The sequence below is a fragment of the Mastomys coucha genome, unplaced genomic scaffold, assembly GCF_008632895.1.
Source record: "Mastomys coucha isolate ucsf_1 unplaced genomic scaffold, UCSF_Mcou_1 pScaffold3, whole genome shotgun sequence".
NCBI classification, from domain to species: Eukaryota; Metazoa; Chordata; class Mammalia; order Rodentia; family Muridae; genus Mastomys; species Mastomys coucha.
In genome coordinates, this window is record NW_022196909.1 from 35117894 (window position 1) to 35132791 (window position 14898).

Here is a 14898-nt window from a genome sequence, read left to right on the forward strand (position 1 = left end):
TGAAGCTCCTTTCTCTGTGATAACTCCAGCCTGTGTCAAGTTGGCACACAAAACCAGCCAGTACACCTCCTTGAACACCCCAACACACACATGACATCACACACACAGACACACACCCATAAATAAAACAGTTTTTAAAAGCCAGCTCCCTGCAGAAAAGGAATGTGTAGAAGAGCAAAGGGAGCTGGGCGCTATGTTCTCCCCATGAAGGAGTTTTTTGTTGTTGTTGTTATTGCTTGCTACTGTTTTAGAACAGCTACATCCTGCCTAGCGGCTTACTTGAGCTTTGGTGTAAGTATGTTTTGTTAGACTCTATCCCACCTGTGTCTGTCCGTTTCTTTTTGCCTCCTCCCCATGACATTCTGGCTCAGGTTTCTGCCTAACACTCGAAGCCAGTTACTAATAACAGCCCAGTGAGCTTTGCATCCACGGAGAGCAGATGGTGTTTTTGAAAGGAAGGGCGGCCATTCCCGTGACTTTGGACTTGGCTCGGTTGAACCCCTGAACCGTAAGTGGTGCTTGCATTTATATTTTTAAGTAGTGTTGACACAGGGAGAGGTGAGCGGAACTCTTCGTTTGCCTCTCAATTGGAAACAATGAAGGCTAAAAGTTGCTGACTCCCAGAGCTGGTTTCCACGGGCTGCATTTCAGCATCCCTCCAAGTTTGACGAGGGCTGATGATAAAGGAGATTAATGAATCAGAATCTGACTCCTTTCATTTCGGTGGGAGGAGCAGGTGATTAATAACGCTGGATATAAATTGCTCAGCCAAGCCATGGGGCTGCAGCTTGACATTATCTCCCTGGGTTTCCTTCTCCAGACAGAATCCCAGTGTTTTCAAAGGGAGTTTTTACTTACAAGGGATCCATGTCGGAGAGCTGGGGGAGGCATGGCTCCCTGCTGCTATCCCCTGTTCTGGGTTTGGGTCAGAAAGACCCGTCTCATTGTTTACTAGCTTCATAACCAATGGCTCTGTGTCTACAGCCTCTTTGTGATGGTCACTTCTCAGAGGCCTGAGAAGTAGGTCACTGTGTTTTCGGTCTGGCAAGGGAGGACCCTGGAATTCAGAGAGTCAGATGCCTTGCCCAGTCATCCTGGGCAGAACTGACAGCTGATATCCCAGTCCTTCTTCAAAGCCGTATGTTAGCATAGCTCTCTGCTTGGGATGTGTGAATCTCATTCCTGGGCATGCAAACACTTCTAGATAGAAACTTTTATTTATTTATTTATTTATTTATTTATTTATTTATTTATACTTTTGCGAGACAGGGTTTTTCTGTGTGTCCCCTGGCTATCCTGGAACTGGGTCTGTAGACCAGGCTGGCCTCAAATTCAGAGATCCACCTGCCTCTGCCTCCTGAGTGCTGGGAGCAACTACATCTGTGTGCCCCCGCTGCCCAGCATAGGTGTACTCTTAACAGAGGCATGAAAGTGAATCCCAGTGACACATAAGTGGGTTGGGTAAGGGTGGATGCAAGACTGTACACAGGGACTCAGCCTCTCTGAGCCTCAATTTTCCTCACTCATGAAATGAATGATTGCCTATCTTGCGGGGGTTTGGGTATTTGGCAATAACATAGCATAAGTGGCTGTGAGTACTCACGGCAGTACCCAAGACTTAAGGCTACAGCTAGGATCTGTGATGATGGGGTAGCCCCACCCCTGAGCCTCCCGGTTTTGTATAACCAGCACCCCCCCTCTTTCCCTTTGTTGTGCCCTTCTGTGGATCTCTTTGCTTACAACAGAACAGAAAGGAAGGTTGTCAGAGAACACCTGCCTTCCACAGTGTGACTCTGGGACTCCAGGGGCAGGATGGGATCTGTGTTTTCCTCTATGAGCCTGCCCTGGGCGAAGGTGTTTTGAGTATCTGCTGTGTTACAGCCATGGTCCTAGGCCAGAAGAGCCCATAAGCCATTCATGTGGCAGAAGAAAATGGTTATTTTGTGAGTAACTCCTACAAGGAGGATGGGCTTCTTCATGATTCAGAACTTTTAGGAGACTGCAATCTGAGTATTGTAATCTTCCTAAAGGCGTAAAGAGTTTAGAAAAATGACTTAAAGATAAACCCTGCTGGGTTAGGGCAATGGTAGCAAAGAGATCTTCAGCATTCCCAGAAAACCTGAGTATGGGGACTGAAGAGATGACTCAGTGTTTAAGATCACTTACTGCTCTTCCAGAGGACCTGGGTTCAGTTCCTGACACCCACATGGTCACAACCATCTATAATTTCAGTTCCAGGAATCCAATGCCCTCTTCGGCCCTCTATGGAAACTAAGATATGCACTTGGTACAGACATACAATGTAGACGGAACACCCATATACATATAATTTTTTAAAAAATTAAAGCTGAGTGGTGGTGCATGCCTGTAACCATGGTGATGAGGGAGCCTGTGGTGAGAAGCAGATCCCTGGAGTTCATAAGCCAGCCAGACCAGCCAATCAGTGAGTTCTGGGCTTGGTGGAGACTTTATTTCCAAAATAAATCAAGGTGGAGAGTCATAGAGGAAGACCAGCCACCTGATTTCAACATCTGGCCTCCATACAGGAATGCACATATGGATGCACACACATATGGATGCACACATACATACACACATGCATCCATTCATACACACATGCATCCATCCATACACACATGCATCCATCCATACACATATGCATGCATACATGTATACATATGCCTACACATTGGTACCTGTGCAAAAACCATGCACATATACATACTCCCCCACATACATGCATACAAAAACATACCTCACCATCCCTTTAGCCACCAAAATAATTGCTGCCAGTCTCAGAGAAAGCATGGTCTCATTTAAATATGGACTGGTCTTCTCCAACCAGGCCTCCTGCACTCTTATTTAAACTTGTCTCCAGAGAACATCCCAGAAGCTCTCAGAAATTATACAACAGCAGTGGCGGCTCTCAACCCTCCCAGTGCTTCAACCCTTTACTACAGTTCCTCATGTTGTGGTGACACCCCCCCCCCCAACCATTACGACTTCATAACTGCAATTTTGCTACTGTTATGAATCATAAGGTGAATATCTGTGTTTTCCAATGGCCTCACAGGCGACCCCTGGGAAAGGACCCTCATAGGGAGTCAAGACCCACAAGTTGAGAACCACTGATCTCAAGCTTTTACCCGATGCTTCTGTGTGCTCAACTTCAAGGATTGTCCACTCTCCACCCCTCATTCCGAATCCAGGAATGACACTCATTTGAGCAGCTAAGCTCTGCATAGAACACCCTCATGTCACTCCCATCTAGTCCATTCAAATTCCCATTCCTCTGTCTTCAGCTCATCTGAAGGATAGCATTTGCCTAGCCAAAGCACTGGGCATTTCGCTAGGTCTTATAAGAAGATGCTCCCTGTGTCAATCATGGAGAAGGTAGAAAAATTAGTGGATGATTACATTTTGCCATTTGGATTGCAGAATGCCCCTAATACCGCTCGCCCATACCTATGTAATTTAAGGGTCACTGTACAGCTTATTTAGCAGTAAGAATGTAGTAGCAACACCTCCCCCCACCCCCGTCAGCCTTCATGAGCCCCAGGAGTACATGAGAAAGAGGCTGCTTTTGTTTTTTTTTTTAAAGATGTATTTATTTATTTATGTATATGAGTACACTGTCGCTGTCTTCAGACACACCAGAAGAGGGCATCGGATCCCATGACAGATGGTTGTGAGCCACCCTGTGGTTGCTGGGAATTGAACTCAGGACCTCTTGAGAAGCAGTCAGTGCTCTTAACCGCTGAGCCATCTCTCCAGCCCAAGAGTACGCGTTGGTTCGTGAGAACAAAGAAAGGTTCATTTTAGGGCCAGGATGCTGACTTTAAAGCATCTGAGGTCTGCATAGCTATGGATGGGTGGGAGGCATGCGTGGTGGTAGATGTATGGGACATGGCGGTGACAAGAGAAGAAGGAGGTAGAGGTGAAGTGGGCTGTCTTAGGGTTTCTATTCCTGCACAAACATCATGACCAAGAAGCTAGTTGGGGAGGAAAGGGTTTATTCAGCTTACACTTCCACATGGCTGTTCATCACCAAAGGAAGTCAGGACTAGAACTCAAGCAGGTCAGGAAGCAGGAGCTGATGCAGAGGCCATGGAGAGATGTTTCTTACTGGCTTGCTTCCCCCGGCTTGCTCTGCCTGCTCTCTTATAGAACCCAAGACTACCAGCCCAGAGAGGGCCCATGAGCCCTCTCCCACCCTTGACCACTCATTGAGAAAATGCCTTACAGCTGGATCTCATGGAGGCATTTCCTCAAGGGAGGCTCCTTTCTCTGTGATAAACTCCAGCTGGTGTCAAATTGACACACAAAACCAGCCAGTCCATGGGGGAAGAAAATAGGCAGAGATGGCTCGGAATAAGGAGCATTCTCCTCCTGGCTGGGAGGAAAGGGCAGCCTTTCCGACGACTTCACCATTCTGATGATTCATCTCAGTATTTATTGAGCTTAGGGCAGCATGCTAGGCTCTCGGCTTTTGTTATCAGTTCTGAGAAGCCACAACGGTTAAGCCTGCGGCTTTGGTGTCCAACAGGTTTCTTTCCAAGTCCCAAGTCACAGCTTGTTCAGCTGTATGACCTTGGATAGACTATTGATCCGCCCTGGGCTTTGGTCTCTCCGACTGAGAGAAGATGGTGTTAATTTCCAGCTGCTGGTTTTCACGAGTCTAACATCAAAGGGTGGAGGGTAAATGAACTCTAGCAATGTCTAGCAATGAATCGAGACACTCAGATGCCTTCCAGACAGATGCTATGTTCTCTGTGGGCCAGATAAAGTAATACCCCTCTTCCAAGGACCACAGAGTCAGCCAGGATGGAAGCCAGTTCCATCCAGCTCCAAATCCTACTCTCTTGTCTTCTCCTTGTTCACTGCCCAAATGTGGCCAAGTATGTCTTTGTTTTCAATGGAAGTTTCCCATGTCAAGTTTGTTGCGTAGTCCTGACCTGGCAGGTATTTTCCCACGTCCCTTTGTGTCTTGCATTACTCGGAACTTTCTGGCTATATGTTGGCCTGGATCAAAGATGCTGGGCTGAGGCAGGGGGTGATGGTATTGTGTGTGTGTGTGTGTGTGTGTGTGTGTATGTGTGTGTGTGTGTGTGTGTGTATGTGTGTGTGTGTGTAAGAGAGAGAGATAGAGAGAAAGAGAGAGAAAGGGAGGGAGGGAGGGAAAGAGAGAGAGAGAAAGAGAGAGAGAGAGAGAGAAAGAAAGAGAGAGAGAGAGAGAGGAAGGCAGATTCTTTACAAATAATGAACTCTGGTGAAACACAGACCAACTATTTTAAATGTTCAAAAGGTGCTAAGCACTTGTGACCCCCCAGCTCTGAAAACAATGAGCAGTGACCCTGACCAAGTCTGTACCTCTTGAAACCTCATGTATCAAATAAGAAGATGGTAATCTGTATATATATATGTATGTGTGTGTGTGTGTGTGTATGTATATATATCATGTATGTATATATTTCTAGCTCTGCAGCTCTTAAATACTTTCACTACTAATTACTTCTCTTTGCTAGGAGGAGGAAAATCACCTTGAAATTATGTCTAAGTCAGCAATCAGGCTATGGCAATCAGGACTACAACCATTTCAATGGCATAAGGTTATTCCTTCATTTTATATATGTTTTCTCTGATCCATGGTTCCTACTGATAAAAATCTTTACTCAGTATTAGATTCCCTTCCTGATAAGTCTTGTCTTTGGGCGTCATTGAGTGGGACCTTCTTAGCCCAGAAAATATAACTTGAGCTGGCAGTTCAGAAGTTTATAGAGCATACAAGATCTGTTGACTATTGAAGGCACACAGATTTTTTTTCAGCTTATTCCCAAATCACTTAAATTCGGGCCCCTCCGTGGCTTGAAATATAAACAACTTCAGGCCCTGACAGTCCTGTGCCAAACGTCTGTGACCGGCCAGCAGCTCCACTCAGCTCTCCCATGACAAGCAAGTGTTGAAATAAGAGCAAAAACATCTCAAGAGAACTTTCATAGGAGTTGTCAAGTTCAAAAAAGACAGTGTTAATGAACAGAACCCTTGCTGGAACACGAAGCCCTTTCCAAATTGAGACAAGCTGAAAACACTCAGCTTTGAGGTTTAAATAGTTCCTCCTTTAAATAGTTTTCAGAGACAATTAGTCTATGTTTCTCTTATTGTGCTTTTCATTTGAACAAGACCACTGTGACTTCCAGGAATGCATCTATTTTAGATCGAAGTATCAAGGCAATGCTGTTGAAAACCAGTTAGTGTCACAGACTTGTCAGGCCTGACCCCCGGGGATCCATACATTGGTCCCACCTTCCAGGAACCTGGACCTGCTGCCTATGGGATCATGCAGGTGACTGACAGATGGGGCCATGCAGGTGACTGACAGATGGGGCCATGCAGGTGACAGGTGGAGCCAGGCAAGTGACTTACAGATGGGGCCATGCAGGTAACAGGTGGAGCCAGGCAAGTGACTGACAGATGGGGCCAGGCAGGTGACAGGTGGGGCAGGCAGGTGACAGCTGTGATGCGGCATGACTTGTGAGGTGTCCAATAAATGCAAGAACAGTTCTGTCGTAGCTCAGGGTGGATCTCAGAAGAAACAATGCTCAGGCTCAAGGTAAGTAAGAGTCTTGACGGTTTTGTGTCCTGAAGGAGCCAGCAGGGGATTCACTGAAGGGCCACATGTTAGTCTGTAACTAATTATTGCTGCTGTGTGGTAAACGTTGACTTTCTAGACCCATCCATTGAATTCTCTCACTGCCCTAAAGGGCTTTTCAAGACAGGGTTTCTCTGTGTAGCCCTGGCTGTCCTGGAACTCACTCTGTAGACCAGGCTGGCTTCGAACTCAGAAATCTGCCTGCCTCTGCCTCCCAAGTGCTGGGATTAAAGGTGTGTACGACCACTGAGACTGGGAGGAGAGGGAGGGAGCCTGTGATCGCGATGTAAAGTGAATAAAATAAGAATTATTGAAAAAGAGACAAAAGATTTTCATGGCTTAGAAGCAAGGGCTTGCAAGCCAGAGAGCAGCGGGAAGAAGAAGCACAGTGAAACTAAGCATGTGGACCAAGACCTGTATCCTTTCTATACAGCTCACTCTGTAGATGGTGCCTCTTGTCCAGTTGCCCCCATCAACAAACAAACCTGGCGATGAATTACATTCTTTATACCAATATCTTGATGGAATCAAAGGGAAACGTCAAAGTTTCTAAGACCGAATGCTAATATCTACTCTGTTTTTAACGTAACTGGCTATGAGACACTTCACAGACTCCCCTGGCCTCTGAAAATGGAGAACAGAACAGCAGAAGTATCCATGTGGGAGGAAGGGTTGATTTTCATGCTTCCGTGCGGAATAAACTTGACCCCAACTAACCTAGAGTGTCCCTCCAGAAATCAAAGGTCCTGCCTTGTGATTTTTTTTTTTTTCTTTTTGGTTTTTCGAGACAGGGTTTCTCTGTGTAGCCCTGGCTGGCTGTCCTGGAACTCACTCTGTAGACCAGGCTGGCTTTGAACTCAGAAATCCGCCTGCCTCTGCCTCCCAAGTGCTGGGATTAAAGACGTGCGCCACCACTGCCCCACCCAGCTGTGATTTTTTTTTTTAAATGCATTTGTGATAAGAACAAGGTCTGGATAGGTTAATAAGACATGCACCAAAAACGCAAGTACATCTCATATAAGTCAGCAAGTTAAGAGAAACTCATGGATTGAAAACAACAACTTGAGGGAGTGAAGTTTATCTGAGCTCATGGTTTGAGGGGATACAGTCCCTCATGACGAAGCAGGAGCATGAAGCAGCTGGTCACACCGCGACTTGCACTCAGAAGACAGAGAGATGAATACTGGTCTTCAACTCACTTCTCCTTTGCATTCAGCCCCTGGGGTAGGACCATCCCTATCAGGATGAGTCTCCTCCACTCAGTTAAAACTCTTTGAAAGCACCTTCCGATACACACCCAGAGGTGTGTCCCCAGGGTAGTTCCACTCCTGTTAAAAAATCAAGATCACCCATCACAGGGTAGAGGTGACTAAGGGGGACAGGAAAGAGCCTCCAGCCAAGGTTCCATTTCTTATCAATACATCCACTAGTTACCTTCAGACCATGTGTTAGCCTGTATATAGAGTGTGGTGTGGCATATGCCTGTCATCTCAGCAGCCAGGGGAAGGAAAAATCGTGAGTCTGAGGCTAGTTTGGGCTACATAGTAGGCTCCAGGCAAGCCTGGGCTATATAGCTAGACCTCTCCTCAAAGAACGTGAAATTTTTCCTTAAAATTTTCCCATGAAGATATATCACTGATAAGATGGTGTAGGGGAAGCAAACATGTTCCCATTTCTTTCAAAAGACCATGACGAACAGGAACTTGGCCATGTCCCGTTTGTCTCTTTCCCTTGTTTTCTACATCTGAATCTCCAGTGGAAGCATATCTCCCAATGTCATCGTAAACACACACAGGTTTTACTGTTGATTAAAATGTTTGAATATCACCATCTTCCAATAGCATTTTTTTTCTACTCTGGGATATAATGAGTATTATATTCTTCTTGTCACGTCTGTTGTTCTGAGGAGAATGTCACTAATTCAGTATCCTTTCCCTTCGTCATCCATGGCCCTTTTAACCCCTTACTGCCCTCGTATGTAGTCAACTGGACACGGTGCCCAAACGTTCTACCTTGTGTAAATGCCTCCAAGTTGACGCTGAGTCTTTGCTCTTGTGCCTTGCTTGGTGAGATTCGAGATTTTGTCTTCGTAAGGTCCACCCTAGTTTTTACCTATTGCTGTACTTTAATTTCTATCATAGTTTGACATTCCATTTTCTGTCTAGGTTACCACTTAACCTCTCTGTCCCCCGAGCTGTAAGGAGCACTCAGAGCCCCGAGTGAATGTGTACTGTTGACATGGGCATGGCCATGGCCATGCTCAAGGACCCCAGAGCCTCAGATCTTTGAGGAAAATGGCAAAGTCATCTCCGCTGGGGTGAAGCTCAGAGGGAAATGGTAAATGGTCTATATGTGGATGGTGATAGTGTGTGCGGAGACTGTCTACCATAACATGGGTGTTTATGGCATCAAGACTGCACCCCTACGGAGACTACTTACTCCTACTAAAATTTGCTAAGTCTGTCCCCTTGATCCAGCTGTATACCATAATCCTACCTCTTCATTTATCTGTATGCAGTAAGCCCTCATCCTTATCTGTGTGTAATTACCCTGTCTCTCTTTTCAGCTTTATATAATAAATACATGGAGCTTCCAGAATGCTGTGGTTTCTCAAGCTAAGAGCTCAGACCAGCTGATCCCTGCTTGTCTGTGTTTCTGTACCCATTTAGCTTTTTTTTTTTTTTTATTCCCTTACTGCCCAGCCAGGTCCAAGTCCCTAGAAGCCATGCATGGACACACGGCATCTAGGTCAGGGGTTGTCTCCCAGTTGAAGATATCATGAAGATCATTTGGAGACGTGGCTTTTCCGAAGGAAACCGTGAGGTTCTTTCAAAGAGAATGATGCTTAGGAGTATAAGGGACATTGTGACCATTTAAGAATATTTAAGCATCATCTTCTAAGTGATATTTCTATGACTTCATGATGTGTACTGTCATTTTAATGAATAGATTATGTTCTGTCTATGACTGAGTAATGGCTTGATGGCTGTTCCTTATCTTCTGAATTCCAATTTTACTTGTATGCATTTACTTGTTAAAAGTGTTAAATATGTGATTTATTTCCCATAATCCTCACCTATTTGCCTGTTACGGAATAGAGATGGAGACCACCCCCACCATCCCACGTTCTCGAACTTCCTGACTGTCAGACTCTACCCTAAGGAACTGCACTAAAAGCGTGTTTATGCTAAAAGTACTGTTTATAGGTGCTAGATACTGAAACATGAATGAACTTTATGCTGAGACCCAGAGTCTTCACCTAGCATATGTCACATGTATAAAAAGATTTAAAAGCAAGAAAAGGAAATTTGAAAAATTTACTGGTCCCAATAAGATTTAAAAAGAGGTCAATTATCCTGTCCAGAAAAATAGCTTACCAGGGAGCTGGGATATGGTAATTGAGGCAGGAAAAAAAAAACACATTGAGTACTGTTAAGCACAATGTCAACTTTATATTCAAGACACAAAGTACATGTCCTAGTTTGGGTTTCCATTGCTGAGAAGCGACACCATGACCAAAGCAACTCTTATAAGGACAACATTTAATTGGGGCTAGCCTACAGGTTCTGAGGTTCAGTCCATGATCATCATGGCAAGGAGCATGGCAGTGCCTACCCAAGAGTGCTACATCTTGATCTGAAATCAGTCAGAAGACTGACTCTCAGGCAGGTAGGAAAGAGGGTTTCTTCCGAAATCGGTAGAACCTGAGCATAAGAGGAAAGCTCTAAATTCCACCCCCACAGTGACACACTTCCTCCAACAAGGCCCCACCTCCTAACAGTGCTTCTCCCTATGGGCCAAGCATATTCAAACCACCACAGTGCACAAAGGTTAATTCCGTAGTTGAGGGGTATAGCAGCCATATTTACAGCCTAGTTGTTGTTGTTGTTGCTATAAGTCTGCCCCCTTATTTTCTACTCTGTAGAGTCTATAATATTTAATTTACCAACCCTGTAGTCTTGGGAGCTGTTGTCGTTTACATAGAGATGCATTTATGTTTTGCCGTAAAGATATTGAAACATTCATTCAAATACAACTTCAAGGGAATCGTTTCCTTAGAAAGTATAGTGGACGTTTGCCCTGCAAGGAAAATCCTTCAGTTTGGTTTAATATTTCTATTAAGATTGTAGTTTTTAAGCCATCGAATGCTGTCTTAAAATAAATTGGAAATGTCCTGTTCTACCACCTTCAACAGTCTTTCATGTGTTCTTTAAAGTCCTGTAGCAGTTTCCAGAGCAAGGAGGTGTGCCTCTGTTTGCCGGACTACTTTGGAGTCCAATTAAACTTTCTGTGTGCTTTGACACAGGAACCAAGGCTGCTCAGAGAACACCTGTGCCCCCAGCACTGTGGTCCAGCAGAGGGCAGGAGAAGAGGGTTGGAAACTAGAACTGTGCTACCTGCTACCTCCTGAGGCTCTCAGGTGAGAACGGGTCTCTCTTACCATCCCTGTTTCCACCACTTCTCTGTTACTCTTATTTACCCCGCCTTTGGAGAGTGTCTTGGTTAGGGTTTCCATTGATGTGAACGGATACCATGACCAAGACAACTCTTACAAAGGACAACCTTTAATTGGGCTGGCTTACAGGTTAAGAGGTTCAGTCCATTATCATCATGGCTACAAGCAAGACAATGTCCAGGCAGGCATGGTGCTAGAGGAGCTGGGAATTCTAAATCTTCATCCAAAGGAAGCCAGGTACAGATTGTCTCTGTCTCATCCGTACTGGGTGGAGCTTCAAAGCCCATGCCCACAGTGACACACTTCCTCCAACAAGACCACACCTACTCCAACAAGACCACACCACCTAATAGCACCACTCCCTAGGCCAAGCATGTTCAAACCACCATAAAGAGAATAGAAAGGACCCTAGGGGAGCCATAACTGAGGACTGTGAGGCTGAAGGCTGAAGCTACAGGATGGAGGGAAGGTCACTCGTGATCCTCTGTGTCATTCCTAAGCTCCTTCTTCTCCTCTCCTCCCCCCACCCCCTGCCACCTTCTCCTCCCCTTTGGCTGAACCACAGGCCAAAGGGATTGTTGAATGTAGAAAAGACTGTAAGAGGTTGCTCCGCCATGGTTGTTGAGATTGGAGAATGGAGCCAGTTGTTACGGAAAGTGATTAAGTTGTCCTCAAAGTAGGAGGACATTTGAGTACAGGGTTCCTCTGTCTCTCTGTTTCTCTGAGTGAGGGATGTCAGACGCAATGGCTCACTGTGCAAATCTCGCCACCTCGTTAAGGTATCGGTGGTCTTTGGAGAGGGTATGTATACAGACCCTCAGTTTAAGGCTTGGGAAAGGGTCTGTTTGCTTGCTCATTTTCTGGAAAGGAAGTTAAGAATTCTGTTAACCTTCTACTAGACAGTTCAGTTCGAAAGTTCCTGCAAGGGAATGGAGAGGTGGCACAGTGGTTAAGAGCACTGACTGGTCTTCCAGAGGTCCTGAGTTCAATTCCCAGCAACCACACGGTGGCTCACAACCATCTGTGATGGGATCCGATGCTCTCTTCTGGTGCATCTGAAGACAGCTACAAGGTACTCACACACACAACACACATATACATATATATAATTTTTTTAAAGTTCCTGCAATGTGGAAAGCCAATCACAGATTAGGACCGCTTAAGATTGCAGCTGTTCAAAACAAAAATAAAATAAACGTTTCTGCAACCCAGAGCCATGGAGGAAAGTATGCTGGATGGTGTTCCATTCAGTGGCCAGAACACGCAAGAGTGGTCCTGAGGAAAGCTAGAGAAGTCAGGAAGACCTTGTGCCATCCGTCACTGAAGGATGCTGTCATGACTTGTATCCCTTAAGACATCATATGCCTCCCTCATGGGAGCCCCCGTTGGCAAGCTAGATGGCTAAAAGGAGAATGATCATGGTGGATGTCTCTTGACCCGTTCCTTGTAGAAATAAGGGCAAGTCTGGCACATGGAAGAACAAATGACTGGGGATGACTGTGGTGATTTGTACATGCTTAGCCCAGGGAGCGACTCTATTAGGAGGTGTGGCCCTGTTGGAGTGGGTGTGGCCTTGTTGGAGTAGGTGTGTCACTGTGGGGATGGGCTTTAAGACCTTCATCCTAGCTGCCTGGAAGCCATTCTTCTCATTAGCTGCTTTTGGAACAAGAGGTGGAACTCTCAGCTCCTGCCTGGACGCCATGCTCCCCAATGAACTGACCCTCTGAACCTGTGAGCCATCCCCAATCAATTGTTGTCCTTTGCAAGAGTTGCCTTGGTCATGGTGTCTGTTCACAGCAGTAAACTAAGACAATGACTTCGTGGTTAAGAGAAAATGCAGCTATTCCAGAGGACCTGAGTTCAGTTCCCAGCACTGCATCAGGTGACTCACAACTGTCTGTATCCTCAGCTACCGGGGATCCAGATCCTTCTCTGGCCTCTGAGAGCACCTCACTCATGTGCGTACGCCCAAACGCAGGCATGCATAAATTAAAAATTAATAAAACAAAACAAAACAAAACAAAGAGCTAATAACTATGACGTAAAGTCGCCAAAGTGAGTGAAAGTCTCTTAGTTTACTGATTGGCTATAGATAGATGGAACATTCCCTGGAAGGCTTGTCTTCATCCAAAGAGATGAGGAATCTACGTGTGTTTATTACCCTTTTTCTGTTTTCTAGGGAGCAGAAAGATCTGAACATGAGTGGCAAAAACTGGATATTGATTTCTACTACTTCACCCCAGAGCCTGGAAGAAGAGATTCTGGGACGGCTTCTGAAAATTCTCTTCGTTTTGTTTGTTGACCTAATGTCCATTATGTATGTGGTCATAACGTCCTAAAAACCCAGACTTCCTTTACCCCCCGTGTGTAAATTTCAAACTGAATGCCATCGAATAAAAGATCTACATTTTAATCTGATGTGTGGCATGGAGTTGGTGACATCATCCGTTTATTCTAGAAACTAGACACTCGATAAATAATTTTCTTAGTCCTTTACCATTTCCCAGGTAGGATTCACATAAATTGAAGTGGGATTTCTCTCCCTCTCCCTCTCCTCCTCCCTCTCCCTCTCCCTCTCCTTCTCCCTCTCCCTCCCTCCCTCCCTCTCTCTCTCTCCCTCTTTCTCTCTCCCTCCCTCTCTCTCTCTCTCTTTTGTGCAGCCTTCACACTGTTACAAGGAAAACATTAGCCAGGCATGGTGGTGCACAACTTTAATCATAGCCCTTAGGAGAAGGAGACAGAGACAGTTGGATTTCTGTGAGTTCAAAGCTAGCCTGGTCTACATAATGAGTTCCAGGACACTCAGTGCTACATAGAGAGATCTTGTCTCCTCCACCCTCACCCCTTAAAAAGAATAAAATACTGATTACTTTCTTTGAAGGTCATTATTATTCAGACTACAGAGTAAAGCTAGTAGGTAAACTTATAGGGGAAGTTGTATTTATAAGGATTTATATGGTCCTATTTGGGAGTGTGTGCACGGGTGCGGGCAGTGAGCACATCCATGCCCGAGCCTGGGAGCCAGATGCTAACTGGAGGAGATTTGCTCCATAGCTCTCCATTTTGTGTTTTTGAAGCAGTGTCTCTCATTGACCCCGGGTGTTCACTGTTTTGCTAGTCTGACCACTCAGGGAGTTGTCCAGGGTCCTCTGGTCTTCATCCCCACAGTGCTGGGATCACAGACGTGTCCGCTATGTTGGGTCCTGGCATCTTAGATTCTCTTGTTTGCACAGCAAGCCATTGAGTCTTCTTCCTGGGTCCTATATGATGGTTTGAATGAGAAATATGATCCCCTAGTCCTGGGAATTGGAACACTTGGTGTCCTGGCTGGTTTTGTGTGTCAACTTGACACAGGCTGGAGTTATCACAGAGAAGGGAGTTTCAGTTGGGGAAGTGCCTCCATGAGATCCAGCTGTGGGGCATTTTCTCAATTAGTGATCAAGGGTGGGAGGGCCCCTTGTGGGTGGTGCCATCCATGGGCTGGAAGTCTTGGGTTCTATAAGAGAGCAAGCTGAGCAAGCCAGGAGAAGCAAGCCAGTAAGGAACATCCCTCCATGGCCTCTGCATCAGCTCCTGCTTCCTGACCTGCTTGAGTTCCAGTCCTGACTTCCTCTGGTGATGAACAGCAATGTGGAAGTGTAAGCTGAATAAACCCTTTCCTCCTCAACTTGCTTCTTGGCCATGATTTTTGTGCAGGAATAGAAACCCTAAGACACTTGGTACCCAGTTGGTGGCACTGGTTTCTGGGGTTTCCTAGGGATGTGTTCTGAATATGTATAGTCTCTCACAGCCT

The 14898-nt window shown here is 45.6% G+C and overlaps 1 protein-coding gene across 1 annotated transcript; it reads left to right on the forward strand.

The window, feature by feature from the left end:
• The first annotated feature begins 371 nt into the window (after positions 1 to 371).
• Positions 372 to 13523, forward strand: Mrln (myoregulin). The gene is made up of 3 exons (XM_031348760.1): positions 372 to 508; positions 10956 to 11069; positions 13285 to 13523. Exon 3 carries the CDS (start codon positions 13304 to 13306, stop codon positions 13442 to 13444), a length of 141 nt encoding a protein of 46 aa, XP_031204620.1. The 5' UTR covers positions 372 to 508; positions 10956 to 11069; positions 13285 to 13303; the 3' UTR covers positions 13445 to 13523.
• The last annotated feature ends 1375 nt before the right edge of the window (positions 13524 to 14898 follow it).

Bases quoted from the DNA above. Each gene is read 5' to 3' on its own strand.
- Mrln (XM_031348760.1), top strand. From the start codon at position 13,304: ATGAGTGGCAAAAACTGGATATTGATTTCTACTACTTCACCCCAGAGC.